At 34.1% G+C, this 16,383-nt stretch overlaps 2 protein-coding genes and 1 non-coding gene across 5 annotated transcripts; 1 reads left to right on the top strand and 2 right to left on the bottom strand.

Moving 5' to 3' along the window:
• Window positions 1-5,456: 5,456 nt before the first annotated feature.
• LOC141663672 (N6-mAMP deaminase) lies at window positions 5,457-8,791 on the top strand. 2 transcript variants are annotated; one of them, XM_074469460.1, is made up of 11 exons: window positions 5,457-5,594; window positions 6,303-6,373; window positions 6,462-6,553; window positions 6,628-6,687; window positions 7,014-7,241; window positions 7,334-7,410; window positions 7,511-7,580; window positions 7,677-7,790; window positions 7,991-8,057; window positions 8,242-8,346; window positions 8,435-8,791. In XM_074469460.1, exons 1-11 carry the CDS (start codon window positions 5,518-5,520, stop codon window positions 8,557-8,559), a joined length of 1,086 nt encoding a protein of 361 aa, XP_074325561.1. In that variant the 5' UTR covers window positions 5,457-5,517; the 3' UTR covers window positions 8,560-8,791. The 2 variants fall into 2 exon arrangements, with proteins under 2 accessions (XP_074325561.1, XP_074325562.1); XM_074469461.1 differs by lacking the exon at window positions 6,303-6,373.
• Window positions 8,792-10,679: 1,888 nt separating this feature from the next.
• On the bottom strand, window positions 10,680-13,145 carry LOC141667357 (putative serine/threonine-protein kinase PBL23). 2 transcript variants are annotated; one of them, XM_074473800.1, is made up of 5 exons: window positions 12,858-13,145; window positions 12,394-12,575; window positions 12,125-12,314; window positions 11,650-12,041; window positions 10,680-11,461 (listed from the first exon to the last, which is right to left on the bottom strand). In XM_074473800.1, the coding sequence occupies exons 1-5, from the start codon at window positions 13,024-13,026 to the stop codon at window positions 11,153-11,155; spliced, it is 1,242 nt and encodes a 413-aa protein (XP_074329901.1). In that variant the 5' UTR covers window positions 13,027-13,145; the 3' UTR covers window positions 10,680-11,152. The 2 variants fall into 2 exon arrangements, with proteins under 2 accessions (XP_074329901.1, XP_074329902.1); XM_074473801.1 differs by having other exon boundaries at window positions 12,508-12,575.
• Window positions 13,146-13,624: 479 nt separating this feature from the next.
• Window positions 13,625-13,696, bottom strand: TRNAW-CCA (transfer RNA tryptophan (anticodon CCA)). The gene has a single exon. It is a non-coding gene; the product is annotated as a tRNA-Trp (tRNA).
• Window positions 13,697-16,383: the final 2,687 nt, after the last annotated feature.

Below are 16,383 nucleotides of genomic sequence, written 5' to 3'. Positions count from 1 at the left end.
ATGCTGAGATACCAACTCCACATGTTTCTCCAAAGCTTGCTGAAATTCCAACAGTAGATGAGGTTATTCCTGAATCTCCAATAGCCTCACACACTGTTGTTCTGTCAGAATATGAACATAATGAATCTTCTTCAAGTTTTGAAGACAGTGTTTCTGTTGAGACTCCAGCTCCCATTCGGGGAAAGGAAGCACTGTTAAAGAAGTTTATTAAGCAGGATGCACCTATACCTTGGGAGGATACTCGCAGGGGAGTTGAGTGGACCAAGAAGTGGAATGATTCTGAATTCATTCCAAGCTCTAACATTCCGACAGAGCATGTGTCAAAAGCTGATGAGTTATTATCAAATTCTGATTTCAAGATACAGCTTAAGATCACTGCTCTCTCTACCAATCATCTTCAAGGTTTTCACTCTCAAACTCAAGAAAAGGTTGACAAACTTCTGGAAAAGGATGAAAAGCTAGATATGGAAGCCAAGCTTGATAAAAAGAGGTTTATCAGACCTATTTCTGAGAAAGTAGAAGCAATTGAGAAAACTCTAGAGAAGCAACAGGCCCAAATTACTGAGGTTCTGGAAAATCAAGCTTCTCAACAGGCTCAATTGAATGAAATTCAAACTTCAGTAGAACTTCTTCTCTCACTCCTATTATCTGATGATGCCAAAAAGGGGGAGAAGATAGTTAAGTCCAAATGCTCAGATGATCAAATACTATAGAAGACAGATGATGAAACTAATGATCAGGGAAACTCTAGTCATGGTAGAGGTCAAGCTCAGAGTAAACAAAGCAGCAAAGTAAAACTAAACTCTGATGCAAGCAAATCTTCTACTCAAAAGAAGACAAGTTCTGAAGCTGCTCAAACTGAAAATCTGATAGCAAGTACTGAAATTTAAAATCTGAGATCAAGTTCTGATGAGAAAAGTCTGACAAAGCCTGATGTTCTGTTACAAGGTGGAAGTCAAGATTCTCAAAAGTTCATGCAAACTCTGAAGCTCAAGGGAAAGCAGACTATTGTCTACTACAAGGATCCCAAGATTCAGACACTTGATGAAGAAATTGCTAGAAGATTGTTTCTGAAACATAATCCGGGAATGGATTTAGATAATCTCAAGGAGGAAGAAGTTAGATTTAAAGCTGAAAAGACAAATCTAAAGCCAAAAGCTTCTTTTGCAAAAAAACATCCAAGGCCTAAGGAGAAAGGCATTGTGATCAAAGAGAAGACAATTTCTAAGGCATCAAAGCCTAAAACAAGATAACAATCTGAGATTGATCTTAAATAGAAAGGAAAGAAAAAGGTTGATGAACCTACAAAGTTTCAAAAGAGGAAAATACCTTCAGTTGTGATAGATCCTATCTATCAAACTACAATTTATGATGATGATACTCTGACTGAAAAAGATGTTCAAACTCTGAAAAGAAAGAAGATTTCTGAAGAATCAAAGACAACCTCTGACAAACCTCAAGTTGTTCAGAGTGAAGAACAACAAGCAAAAGCAGCAAGTTCTGATAAAGTCAAGAAGTTAACCTCTGATAGTGCTCAAGTTGATTTAGATAAAATGGAAGTAGTTGATCAAAGAAACTTCTGTGGAAAAATGTCAAACCATCAGATCCAAAGAAAAGCCAATTGCTGTCTGATTTCATGTCTATTGGGTTAAATGCTAGAGAACCAAGAGACAGGGGACTAGATTCTGATGAAGCTAAAATCAAAACAGGACTTGAAGTTGCTACAAGAGATCCATTTTTACTAACTGATAAACCACTTGAAGATGTTACTCAGAAACACCTTAACAAGGTTATCTCTGTTCAAGTGGTACCGGATGCTCATGATAAGCACAACATCAAAGAAAATCTGATTCTATTTCTTGAAGATGGAAGGACAAATCAGATGTCAGAATCATATGTACTGAACAAAACTTTGAAAGAACTTCAATTCTTTCATTACCTCTTGTAGAGGTAAAGTCTAATATTACCAGGAGATGGTCAAACTTCATATTGAAGACCATCAGAGATAAAGCAAGAATTTTTGGTTCAAGATTTACAGAATTCATTCCATGTATTGTTGAAGATGATGGAAGTGAAATTCCTATGAAGAAGGATTCTGCTAAGCTTGAGGTAATACTGAAAGAGAAATGTCTATGCTACAATGAAGACTCTTCTCATCCTAGGGTAATAAGACTGGACAATGGTTTAGAAAGAAACCATATATCTGCGATAAGGACTGCAATCTATCAGATTGGGTGTCAGAATGAAGAGATGAAGCAAGTCAAGACTACACTCTCTCAGGTCCTGAGGATTAAAGAATAAAAGCTGATATCACACTTTGTTAAGAATCATTATGGATTTAGATTGACTCAGTGAGATTGGTAAAAGCTACAAGGACTGTAAGTTGTAGTTAGTTACTCAGTTAAATTCTCTATGCATTTGAACTTAAATGTTTTTTACATCATCAAATCTATTAACTTGTATATTTTACATAATTTACAAGTTGGGGGAGATTGTTAGATATATTTGAGATGTCATGTCTAATATGTTTCATGTTTAGTTTTCAGATCTTAACAAACAGGAAATATCAGGACTTACTGGAATCAGTACTTACTGGAAGTCGGAATGTAATATCAGGACTTAAGGTCATGTTAGAACTTAAGTGCGGGAGGACTTACAGTTAAGGAAGGAAGCTGATTAAAGTAGAAGATCGAGACTAAAACAAAAGAAGATATGCATGGAAAGAATTAGAAGACTGGAAGACTTGTATAAGATATCTGATTGATATATTTTAGGAGACAGAATTATATTCCATATCAATTAGAAGTTATCTTGTAACTGTGTAGTATATAAACACAGACATAGGTTTACACTATATGTGTTATCATTATCGAGATACATTATTCATTGTAACCTATCAGATCTTAGTGATATTTGTTCATCACTGAGAGAGAACATTTCCATTGTAACAGAATTTATTATATTGAATATATCTGTTTACTGTTACTTGTGTTCAAGATCGATTTGATTGTAATAACACTGTATTCAACCCCCTTCTACAGTGTTGTGTGACCTAACAAAGTATACTAGGATAATTTGTCGTTAAGTGCAACTAGGAGTTACAGCTTATAAACTATGTTTATAGTAGCATCTGAACTTAACCGAGTAACTGATGACTCGACTGGTAAAAAGATTAACCAAAGTAATAATTGAGATATCAGATACCCGTCTTATTTATTAAAAAAAACAAATTGCATTATAATTTATTATATAAATTACATATTTGAATTTAAGTATGTAAAAGTATCTAATTCGAGTTATTAATCATTATGTATAAATATAATTATGTAAGTATCATATTCTATACATAATTTGCCTAAATAAGTTAATGTAATTTGATGAGTAAGTATTAAACAATCATTTAGAAGTCCAATTATTACGTAAAGAAACAAAAATTCAATTACGTAAGTTAATATTAAGTGTTGGGATAAATACATATATTAACTAATTTAATTTAAATTTTTTAACCAAATATAATAAATATACAATATTTAAAAAAAATAGCAAATTAGTTTGTAAAATTAATTTTACTAGAGTAATTGGAAGACATAAACTAGCAATCACACACACTCCCACACACACAAGTGTGTGTTTAAAAAACATAAAAAAGTAATCAAGTTCGAGTTCGAGCCGAGTCAAGTTCGAGTTTGAGCCGAGTCGAGTTCGAGTTTATCGAGTCGAGCTAAAAAACTCGGCTCGACTCGAGTTTTTAATCGAGCCCGAAAATGTGTTCGTAATCGAGCTCGATAACAAGCTCGAGTCGAGTCGAGCCCATTTTATCGAGTCGAGTTCAAGCCGGCTCGGTTCAAATTATACCCTGATCGACAAGTCATTTACATTGTAGAGAAGTGGAGATATCGACAAGTCATTCTACATCGTGATACAGAGATCTTTATACACTTTAAAGATCGCGATAACAATTTCAATTACATAATGCATTTATCACAAAATTTAAAATTATCTGTCAACAAACCATTTTATCATTAAAATGGAAAGTCTACAAATATAGTTTGAAGAGTGCAAGATCAAGAGTCAAGATGAACTGGACAAAGGAGTATAGCGGACCTGAAAGATTGTATACAGATTTGTGGCACTTAAAATAGAAATAGACAAAAGGAATTTAGAAAATATGTTTGTCTATTTTAGTGCAGTTTTTGTAAAATATGTTCATGTTGATCTATAGAATATGCCATGGTCCTTAGTTCAGTAGTAACACAATAATCTAGATTTTCTTGTATTCTGTCAAAAAAAGAGCTAAGTTTTTTTGATATTTAAGAACTTGAATTTGTTGCACAACCTATTTGATTTTGAATAAAAATCAAGTAAATTTTGATAATTGTTTATGTTCAGTTAATTATCACTGCAACATATCTTAACTGCTATGTTAAAGTATACGCAAAATACTTAAATTTAATTTTTCAAAAACACTCGGAAAGATTTTTAAATAAGAAAAATCTAGAAACACATATCCACTCCCTCTATATATATTTTATACCTAACATATATCATACGACCAACATTCTTAATACATTATATATATAATAACAGTCGTAATACCTGGTCGGGACACAAAATATATCGATTTATATTTAAAAAGTGAAAATTATTTTTCTTATAGTTATGACCGATCTTATCAAATGATTGTATGTATTTTACATGGTGGATGGGGACTCTATTTAAATGAAATAAACAAAATTTTAATTATTTTTAATGATAATGACATCGAGTTTGTATGATATCCATGTTTAGGTTACGTTAATAAAAAAAAATTAGACCATACCCTAAATGAATAAGTGTTGATAAATTTTTTAAATTTTTTTTAAGTGTTTAAATAAATTTATTTATATTAAGTGCAATTTCTACTAAATTATATTTTAAAAAGTACTTATAAAATATAATTATCTTAATTCATGATTTTTAAATTAAAATTTATATTTAAAAGTTATTAAAAATAGAAAAGTCAAGTAATTAAAAATTTGTCTAATAAAAATATGTTATTAATAACTTTATGTTATAAGGCGAGATTAACGCTATATAAAGGTCCCAAATCCGATTAAATCGAAATCGGATTTCTTTTATTTTAAGAAATACAGGAAAGAATCGTCATATTCGATCTTGGGGATCGGGACCAGACAGTAATGTAGCTATTTGATTAGTATTTATATAAAAATTTCAATTTGTATAATTTAGTTTTAGTTTTTCTTTCAAATTTAAATATATTAATAATTGAATTGCTTCATATAATAGTGAAAAATTAAAATTAATATATATTATACATTTTTTTAAATAATATTTAAAAGGATTATAAATCAATAAATCCCTGAATTTTACCTATGTTTCACTTGTATTAATAATTATGTTTCCGAATATTTTAAAAGAGTGAAAGCAAAGTAATAATAAATATAAATTTAAATATGTAGCAATACTTTTTCAGTCTATCTTCTTCTTCCGTGCAACTGAATTGCCAGAAGAGAAGAAATGGAATGGTGTTTAAGTATGCCAAAGATTGAATTACATGCTCACCTCAATGGCTCCATCAGAGACTCCACTCTCCTGTACACTATACTTATTAATTCTTTCTTTATGTACTCTTTTTTTTTTCATTTTTATCAAATTACCCATCTGGGCTATTTTTAATTTATAGTTCTGTTTGTTTAACTAATGTTAATTATTGAAACTGGATAATTAACTTAGCTCGTTTTTATACCTTCTTGGAATGAATGGCATGATCACCTAAATGGGTCAGTTATACGTTATGTAATCATCTTTTAGATTAATCATGCTTTCAATTCCATGTTTTGCCCAATTGGGAACTTTTCATTTCTTGCTATGATAGTTTTAAATTAATTTATCAGTGAGTGAGGTCCAGCGATTATATTGACCCGGAATTAGGCCTAATTCAAGTGAATGTTAAAAAGTTCAGTGAAGTATATATGATCATTATCAATTATCGATATCCCGAGTTTTGAGTAATGTGAAGTTCTGTGTAGTACACTAGTAGTTAAGGTTGCTGTCATTTTAGTTGCATGTTTTGATTCTAATAGTTAACATCCATCTCTGCCATAAGTGGTGACAAAGGGACTTCAGTTTGCTTTATGTAGCTTACTTTCTCAATTAAATGCCAACTTGACAGTTTGCTTGCACCCGATGTGGTCTTTAACTTCCTAGCTTTGGTGAATTCAACCGTATATTTACTTGTTGAAGTTGTGTTATTGCCCTGATTAAAACTTAATTAAGGTTGGAATTTCAATATTGTTGCACAGAGGACTTGCTAAAGGTTTGGGTGAGAAGGGGAAGATAGATTTCTCAGAATTTGAGCATGTCATTTTAAAACGTACGGTTTTTTTTTGCCTTAAGAATTTCATGATTGAAATTATGTTTTTCAACATATTTGCTGAATCTATTTTGTTTCTATTATGTAGATGATCGGTCTCTACGAGAAGTGTTCAAGCTGTTTGACCTAATCCACATGGTGACTACTGACCATGAGATTGTGACAAGAATCACTAAAGAAGTATGATTGTTCCCTTCTTCAGTTTTGTAAATGTCTGTACTTTTAAATCTGATGCTTCCCATTTTGAAAAGTAGGTTGTTGAAGATTTTGCTGCGGAAAATGTTGTCTATTTGGAGTTAAGAACAACTCCAAAGGTACTTATATTATGATTTGGAATTTGGATTTCGCTTACAAAATATTAGTTAGTAGTTTATACTGATTTATTAAGGCTGAAAGAAATATTAAACGTATCACATAATATATGTGGAAGCATGTACAATATGTCTTAATCTTTACAAAACAAATTGAGAAATTTTGGATAACTAACTTGGTAGGTTTTCAAAGAGTAACATTGTTATCAAATCAGTTGAGATTTTGTATGTAATTCAATTATAATAATGAAATAACTAAATAATATTTCGCATGTGACTCAGTTATAATGATTTAAAAACTAATTGATTTTTCTTTTGATTATATGTAGAGAAATGATTTGATAGGCATGAGCAAGCGATCTTATGTTGATGCTGTTGTAAACGGTTTAAGGGCTGTAAGTACTGTCGAAGTTGATTTTTCTTCTTGCAGAACAGGAGGTCCTTTGAATCCTGTTTGTAGAAATAATGCATGTACTGGAACTGCAAAAAAGAAGATATATGTCAGGCTTCTTCTCAGTATAGATCGCCGTGAGACCACTGAAGCTGCAATTGAAACTGTATGTTGGTGCAGTTGACCATCTTGATAACTTCGTAGAATTGAGTTGTTTTGTTGGTTACCCTCTCACCTTCTCTTACTGCTAATTTGAAGGTCAAGCTTGCACTTGATATGAGACATTTGGGAGTGATGGGAGTTGACCTTTCTGGCAATCCTATCATCGGTGAATGGTACTCTTTTTCTGAAAGATAAACCATTATGGTTGATTGGTGTTCTTACTCTGGATTATTGAAACAGTACTACTTTGATTATTCGCTGCAATTATGGCAGGAGAACATTTTTTCCAGCTTTAAAATTTGCTCAGGAGCAAGGTCTCTCAGTCACTCTCCATTGTGGTGAGGTTTGTTTAGCTATCCCCTGTCTACAGATTTCCAACTTAATTTCATTTGTTTCTCAGAGGACCTGATTAATGTACTTAATCTTTTGTTGCTTATAGGTACCAAATATGGAGGAAATCCGAAGAATGCTTGAGTTTCATCCTGAAAGAATTGGCCATGCTTGTTTTCTTGGAGAGGGAGAGTGGAAAAAGTTGAAATCTTCAAAAATCCCAGTATAGTATCTGCATCCATTTCTTTGCTTTAAAGGATGGCTCAAAATAGATGTATAGTATAAGTTTAATTTCAAAATTTTGCAAGGAGTTTTTTTTTGAATAATTTGAAGTTTGTAGTTTTACTTGCTTTTTTGCCCTTGCATGTTTGATTGTTGTGTTAATATCGTGTGACTGGGTTTATATTGGTTTGTTCTTTGCAGGTTGAGATATGTTTGACATCTAACATCCAAACGAACACAATTTCTTCCTTGGATGTTCATCATTTTGGTTAGGTTTTCTATTATAAAGGAGATTGTTATATTGTAATTTCATTGCTTAAGCCTTGGATATGCAGACATAAAGAACATTTTAACACTAGTATATCCTCTCTATATGAATTAGCAATTTTTTTTTCATTTCATGTAATTGTTATACTTCTCGTGATGATCATTACACTGTGTTTACATTGCAGAGGATTTGTACAAGTCCAAACATCCTATAGTCCTCTGTACCGATGATGCAGGAGTATTCTCTACCAGTCTTTCCAAGGAGTACAGTCTTGCCTCATCAACATTCAGTAAGTATCCCTTTCTTGAAAGTGAAGAGAACAGGTTTATTTACGTACCCTAAAAAATAACTCGTAATCTGTTTGCTCATTACAAAAGGTATTGGTAAGAAGGAGATGTTTCACCTGGCAAGGAACGCTATCGACTTTATATTTGCTGGAGATGGAGTCAAAGAGGAATTGAGGCGCATATTTGATTCTGCTGTATTAAAGCTTGATATATGAGTACTTGTGATCGCATAGATAGGCACCTCCATGAGTGGTTGGCTAAACGAAATCTTATTAATGTGCAAGGTGATGATACTTCTATTTATCAATATTTAGTAGCAATAGATATCGGCTAGGCCAACTATCTTTTACATCATGTACTGCATTCGGTCTGAAGAGTGAATAATCAGGTTCTCTCCGACCTTGATAACCGTAGATTGTTATGTATATAATACATGCAACTTATTTATGTTTTCAGCTTAAAATGCTAATGTTGCTAAGTTGAGTTCAGTCTTTAAATTTGCGTAGAAGTACAATTCCAGAGATTAAAGAGGTTAATGTTGATATATCTATAAATAATTAATGCAATATTAGCAGGAGTCTTGAAATTAAAATTGTACCATCCTTTTTTGCACAATTTGGTGAGGATGAAGTATAGGTCGAGTTTACTGGGAGCAAGAGGTCACCGTGGTACCTCGCAGCCTACCGTATCATGCCATCTCCCCACTGCATACGATAAATTGTTAATAGATGTAGACTAGATATGAAATTGCTAAACAAAGAGAGGGAAAGAAGAATAATTGAAATTTGACTAGGAACTGACCTTGAAGTGGGGCTTCGTCGAACTTTTCCACCAAGCAGAAAATGCACTACTGAATTTACTTGCGAAATTCGCTGGGTAACCTTAAACATTCATGATTTGATGCATACGTAATTACCACCATCATGACGAATAGTATTAATCTGGCTTACTTGATTCCTTCAGGTCAAAAAGAGTGAAAAGAAGTTTAAACTATCTTGCTGCGAAGAATCAAATATATGACCATCACCTTCTTTAAGAGTTGGCATGACTATCGACCGGCAAGCCTACCAATATTTAAGGTTCTCAAAATTTTCAAATACTTCGTTATACAAATATGAATTATGGGTCGTATATCTAGTTCATGATCCCGAAAACTGCCCAAGACCCTTAAAACTTCAGGTCGGGTCCTGGAGAAACCCGTTCTATGATCATCACTTCTGTAGGGAGAAACCCATTCTTTTTCGAAATTCTAAAACTTACTTTAGTTGTCAAAACTTTTCAATGTTCTTCACAAGTTTGAATATTTTCTGAGAAAATAATAGTGGCGCTTAAATCTAGAGATGGAGATCCTGCTCTTTTTTTGTACTCGTGTGTGTGGAGAACACTATGCATTTGCACTATTCGATAAGTTTGCAAAGGTTGATTTTTTTTAAGTATAGCTTATAGGCTTCTTAGATAAATTTCAATTTGAGCGAGAATCGAACTCAGGTGAAAGGTGTTATTAGGCGAAAAATTGTAGCAATGTCTGAGGGTTTGCTAGAACAATTATAATCAGGGAATAACTACACGTAAGTAATTGTCTTTTGATTGCATTTATCCTCAAAGATATTATGGATTTGATTAATATGATTTATCCTTTAAAATCTAATATTTGTGGTTACTTTATATTAATCATATCATTCATTTGTGGATATTCTGATATTAAAAAAAATAATATCTGTTTGACATCTATGGAGTCAACAAATAGTCACTTCAATCTCATTCTTATCTGCAATGGTCTGATCTGAAAGTAATATAAATTTGGTTATTACTGTGTGGAGAGCCCCCCAATCATGCAAAATGTTACGTTGTCCACTCCAACTAAAGTACGTCCCTAACCACAGCCAGTAGCTAAAAGAATAGAATAGGTCCAATTTCAAGGCAACTTCTTTACTAGAAAACATTCAACAACCACCATAACCAGTGTTTTCGACTGCGAAAATGGGCATACCAGATCCTGTTAAAGTAGGCACGCGAGGTACTGTAGGATCACTTCTCAGGAAGGAGATGGAGTACTATAGACAACTTGAAAGAAACCGTGTTATGTCGCCAAATAATATGGTGGATAAGTCTTGTAGACTTTCTGGTGTAGGCAAGTCATGGCTTAGTTTTAAGTTCTTGACATGGAAAAGAAGTAAAAAGAAAAAGAGTGGCCGGCTCCTCCCCAGCTTTTGTTCTTTTTCTAAAGTTGAAGATCCCCAACAATAGTTGAATAGTCGTGCAGGTTTTAGTTACAGGAACCTTAAAGCTCAAGCAAAGGATTAAATACAGGCATGTAATGCTTATAAAGCAGGACTCAGAATTTTTCTTTTTATTTGGTTGGTTGCGTGGTACGGGGAGTGAGGATAACCAGTGACCTTGTCATCGGGGAAGGGTTGGGATTAACCTTACCAGTAGGCTATTTCTGGATTCTCAGTTTTGCTGTTCTGTTGAATTTTTATGGTCTATATTTTATTTCAGTGTCAGGGCTAACATATGTTGTTCGACTGGAATGAACTTGTGTTTAAAAGTGGTCTGACATCAGGACCTTCTGTCCTTGCTCGAATGATAATGTTATATTTTCAATTGAAACCTTTCTCTTAACTTCTGCAGCACTAATTTTAGTTATATGTATGTAACTAGTTTCTGCTTCATGAGTTCTAATCTGGTTGTCGATACAATCTCAAACTAAACGACTCGTGCTTAAATCACACACAAAAACTATTATAAGGAAAAAAAAGAAGAGAAATGTCCTTATTAAGGCCTTTCTTTACTATTAAATGTTGGTCGTTAGATTTTGTCCCGTGATGAAGTAGCAGCGTTTTCATAATCATTATCATCATCTTTAATCTCAAATCCAGAGGCTAGTTCATAATCTGCTGTAGTAATTATCTCATCAGTTTCACCATAATTTTCCATGGATAAAAACTCGAGGGCAGTGACAATGTCGGAAATCAAGGGTCTGGTATTAGCTTCTTCCTGTAGACACATTGCTGCAATAGCTAGAGCTTGATAAAGACCCTTTACTGGATATTTGCCCTTCAATAATGGATCAGCTATCGATTTGAACTTTCTTTTATCCTTAAAAAGTGGGGTTGCCTGCAAAACCATATATGATTCAAGGATTCTGCAGTTTCTGATGTCAAAGTAAAATGCATTTGAAGTGTGATTGGTGTCTAAACTCTATATTTGTAAGATTGTTCTTAAGTTTGTTACAGAAATGAGCAAGATTCTCATGGGATTTGATCATTTTCTCATTATTTGCAAACTTAAATCGCTGAACTTACCCATGTAACCAAGTTTTGTTGTTCAGTTGGTTTTGAGGTATCAATAGCTCTTTTTCCTGATACGATCTCCAGAAAAACAACTCCAAAGCTATAAACGTCAGACTTAGTTGTCAGCTGTCCAGTCCTGGCATACTCCGGTGCACAATAGCCATAAGTTCCCATTACCCTTGTAGACACGTGGTCTTGCTCTCCTGTTGGACCTAATTTAGCAAGTCCGAAATCGGAGAGCTTAGGATTAAAATTGTTGTCTAATAATATGTTTGCTGCTTTGAAGTCCCGGAATATGATTGGAGGGCTGGCAGTATCATGTAAATATTCTAGTCCTTGTGCTGCTCCTTTGGCAATTTTCATTCTAGTATACCAATCAAGAGGTGGTCTTTCTGCAGAAATTTCTGAGTGAAGATTACAGAATGGATCAGTGCTTATTAAATAGAGACGCAATTCAAATAAACGCAATCCAAGTTCAGAATCTTACCTAAAAGGTGATTTTCTAAGGAACCATTTGGCATGTATTCGTAGACTAAGATTCTTTGTTGGCCATCAGCACAATATCCCAAAAGATTGACAAGGTTTGGATGGTGAACAATACTAAGTGTCAAAACCTCTGCTAGGAACTCTCGATTGCCTTGATATCCATTTCTGTCAAGTTGCTTTACTGCGACAACCTGAAGGGGACAGCCAAAAGCAGAGTTAAGACCCAAAAAACTGGTGCGCAGATGGAAGAAGAAGAGACAATATAATTACTTCATTGGTGCGTGTTATCTGTCCTTTGTACACCCTCCCAAACCCTCCTTCGCCTAATAGCAGATCAGGATGGAAGTTCTGTGTTGCAGCAGCTAGTTCACGAAAAGTATATACCTGCGGTACATTTTTTACATGGTCATGTTTTAGAATGTCCTCAGCTATCATTCTCTGCTTGCTGCTAGCTGCAAAAAATAAAATAAAGAAGTCGCGTGTGATCTAACCCATGGTTATGGCCACAATACTCCATATTGCATTCCTTTTTCCAGATATAAATTCTTAAATTTTCTTGTCAAATGAGTTCAACTTTACTTATAAGAGGCAACAGTTTCAACTACAAAAATGTGTGCAGGGTGGATCATCTTAGTTGTAGAAAGCTAACAAGTTATAAGAATATAACATTTTCCAGGAAACACCGGAGTCTCATTAGATAATCATGGTTTTTCCTTAAAAGATTGGTAACTAACCTGGCTGCATGGAACTGCTCCTGACAATTGGGGTGCACTCATCAGCTTGGCTCTTTTTTGTTGCATCTCTGGAGTGCCCGGTGTCCTGAACAGAACTTTTTGTAGGTCGTAAACCGGTGTTCTTCATGGAATCAGTACGCACAATTCTACAGCAGATTACAATTCTCATCTCCTGTATAAATTCTCTTCTCCTTGTATTAAAGAATCATAACAAAACTGAAACTTGTCCATTGCAAAATGAGACATCTGAGACACAGATATACTGGCAATTATGTAGAATAAAATACAGACAAGTTGACATGCAAAGATCATTGAAAATGTTGCAGATATGACAAACGTGTCTTAACAAATGTTATTTTTAGATGGGAGTTTGAGAGAAGCTAAAATTTCGAAGTCGTGGGGCGCTCATTGTGTGTCAACTAATTATATATTAGTATGTGTAAGATTACCAACTAAATTGTTCTGTTATTCAGAGGGATATAGATTATATGTGTTGTGCTATAACCAAACTTGAATGTCAAAACTGATGGTTAGTGGCAAGCACACAATGCAGTACATTTGACCTGTTCAACTCCCCTAGTTAAAATAAATCATTTTATTATTATATCCCCCCAAAATAAGCATATTATTGCATGAAGAAAAGAGATCTCTGATGAAAAACGTTCTTCAAGCGTCAATGCTAACCCTGCTAGTGCTAGAACAAATTTATGCTACAGAAGTTGTGCAGTGTTTTGTGGGGGGAAAAAAGGTATCCGAATAATGGGGTTTGAACCCGACGTGAATCGAACACGCAACCTTCTGATCTGGAGTCAGACGCGCTACCATTGCGCCACGGATCCGGATGTTTGATAATTTAAAATTTTTATATACATTCATAAATTAAAGCTCTTTTTTTCTTCTTCTTTTTCTGGTGAAGAAATAATAAGCTTCTTTGGTTAAAATAAACATGATTCCAGTTCAAAGAATAAACATGGTGCTGTATCAGTACCATGATAATTTTATTATTTGATCTCTAAGACGGATTTAATCAGAATGTGCAAATACTTGACCTAGATTATGTGGTCTCTTAATGATTTTTTGTCTTTTAAACCTCTGTATTATACTGTTCTAAGCAAGTATTTTAGGCTGCCGGTCTCACATATCAAGCTCACTAATACTTGAAAATGAGTAACTGCTATAGCATTTTATTCTTATTTGAAACGCACTATATGAATAATATTCAATCTACAAAGTCCGTTATAGTAACTAATATACAGTCAAATTTCTATACCAACCAAAAACAATCCCCTCCATATTTTCAGTTACAAAACGCATTACAAATTGGCTGCCAAGTTAACATTAGAATTAACAGGGAGAAGTTATAGGCCAACCTGCTCAGAACTATTTGTTTATGGTAATTTTCTGTCAACAACGGATTCTGCAAAGATTTTAAACAAACTAATCACTTTTACCGAGCTTCCTCTACTGGGGGAGCGGCAAATCTCACATTATCAGGTCTTGCAACTGTTAGAAAAATTAAATTATTAGATCATAGTTTTATTATGTTCTTGATGATAATTCTAAAATCTAATAATTGGAAGTTATTCCATAATATATGAACTTAAACTTTCATGTATAGTTTTAAGAATTTTTTTAATGAAATCCATAGAGAATTAAAGTTAAACTTAGTGGCTTGAAAAAGTTTGAAAAAAAAGAGAATGTGTTTTGTCCCATATTAAAATAAATAAAGGGTTATTGGCTTTATATAGTATCACACATATGGGTAGTGTACAACTACTAAAATGTGTGATGATACATTGTGTTCTTATGTGCTTCACGCGCGCACACACGCGCGTGCGCGCCGCCACCCCAAACACATAATACTGACTCGCAAGGTCTGGAAAGTATTATGTGGCAAGGTTCCTTGAGTTTAAGTTGGTGGACAATAAGTCCATGACCGAGTAAGTGCATGAGTTCGAGATGATAGTGCATGCTTTGAAGAAGTCTAGAATGGACCTCCCTGAGAAGTTCAAGGTTATGAGCGTGATTGAAAAACTCCCGAAGTCTTGGGAAGAGTTCTCTCTCTCCCTGAAAAGACAGAAAGGAGAGATCACGTGGACCAACCTTATACTGGACATCTCGGTCCATGAACAACACAAGTCCATATAAGGACATGTGATGCCAACTGAGCACGGTACCTCGAAGGTAAACATAGCAACTGTAGGACAGAAAAGGAAGGTTGTTGCTAAGAAAGTGAATAGTAATAAACCTAAGAGTGACAAGGACAAGGCCAAGAAACCCAAGGCAAACAAACCATGTTGGTCTTGTGGGCAGGTTGGGCACTGGAGTAAGGACTGCCCTACGAAAAAAGCGAAGAAAACCGAGGTGGTAGCGCAAGCAAATGTTGTGCTTGGAACCGCAAGTGGGACCCTAGTGAACATGGTTGTTGGTGAGGCTACGGCTTCTGAAACCAACGGTGACCAGTATGTATCCTACAACCCTTTAATATTTTCTACCTATCTGTCAAATAAATGGTTGATAGATACTGGAGCTAATGTGCATATTTGTGCTGATATTAGTTTATTTGTATCTTATCAACAGAGTCATAGCTTGACTGTGAAGATGGGGAATGCTAGTGCCGCTCAAGTACTTGAAATAGGAAACGTGGATCTGAAGTTCCCTTCAGGACGTAACTATCTCTGACTAGAGTGCATCATGTTCCCGACATGCGTAGAAATATAATAAGTGGAAGCTGTTTAGTTTCTAGTGGTTTTGAAATTTCTTTCAAGTCTAATAAAGTAGTTCTTCTTCATACTGGTACATTTTTTGACAAGGTACTTGTCAAATGGTTTATTTGTTATTAATGTTGAACCCGTTTTGGGGTATTTGAATAATAATATTATTTCTTTTGTTAACTATGTTGAATTCTCGGATATATGGCATGCTAGACTAGGTCACTTACACTTTGGTGATCTTAAGAATATGATGAACTTATAGTTAATTCCAAAATATACCATAGAAAAGAATTCTAAATGTTAAGTATGTGTCTCTGCTAAACAAATAAGGAAACCTTTTCATAATATTGTTAGGGATTCAGACTTGTTAGATTTAGTACACACTGATATTTGTGAATTTGGTGGTGTGTTGACCAAGGACCAGTTTAGATACTTCATTACTTTTATAGATGATAGTAGTAGATATTGTTATGTTTATTTACTTATACATAAGGATGAAACACTTAGTAAATTCATTATATATAAAAGTGAAGTAGAAAAACAAACTAGTAAGTTACTTAAACGATTGAGATCTGATAGAGTGGTGAGTATACGAGTAACGCTTTTAATGAATTTTATGCAAATAATGGTATAGTTCATGAAGTTACTCCACCATACACACCTGAGTCTAATGGGGTTGCTGAACGAAAGAACAGAACATTTAAAGATATGATTAATAGTATGCTAATTAACTCTGGGTTGCCTAAATACATGTGGGGAGAGGCTCTAAATACGGCTTGCTAAGGTACTTGCTCCAGAACACAAGAGAAAGA

The sequence above is a fragment of the Apium graveolens genome, chromosome 6 (genome assembly GCF_009905375.1).
Source record: "Apium graveolens cultivar Ventura chromosome 6, ASM990537v1, whole genome shotgun sequence".
NCBI lineage: Eukaryota > Viridiplantae > Streptophyta > Magnoliopsida > Apiales > Apiaceae > Apium > Apium graveolens.
This window is presented reverse-complemented; position numbering and strand designations above follow the sequence as displayed.

Coding starts and splice junctions, on each gene's coding strand:
- LOC141663672 (XM_074469460.1), top strand. CDS start 5,518: ATGGAATGGTGTTTAAGTATGCCAAAGATTGAATTACATGCTCACCTC. Junction 6,688..7,013: donor AGTTAAGAACAACTCCAAAG/GTACTTATATTA, acceptor GATTATATGTAG/AGAAATGATTTGATAGGCAT. Junction 7,581..7,676: donor TCACTCTCCATTGTGGTGAG/GTTTGTTTAGCT, acceptor TGTTGCTTATAG/GTACCAAATATGGAGGAAAT.
- LOC141667357 (XM_074473800.1), bottom strand. CDS start 13,026: ATGAGAATTGTAATCTGCTGTAGAATTGTGCGTACTGATTCCATGAAG. Junction 12,315..12,393: donor AGATAACACGCACCAATGAA/GTAATTATATTG, acceptor TGTCCCCTTCAG/GTTGTCGCAGTAAAGCAACT. Junction 11,462..11,649: donor AACAAAACTTGGTTACATGG/GTAAGTTCAGCG, acceptor ATGGTTTTGCAG/GCAACCCCACTTTTTAAGGA.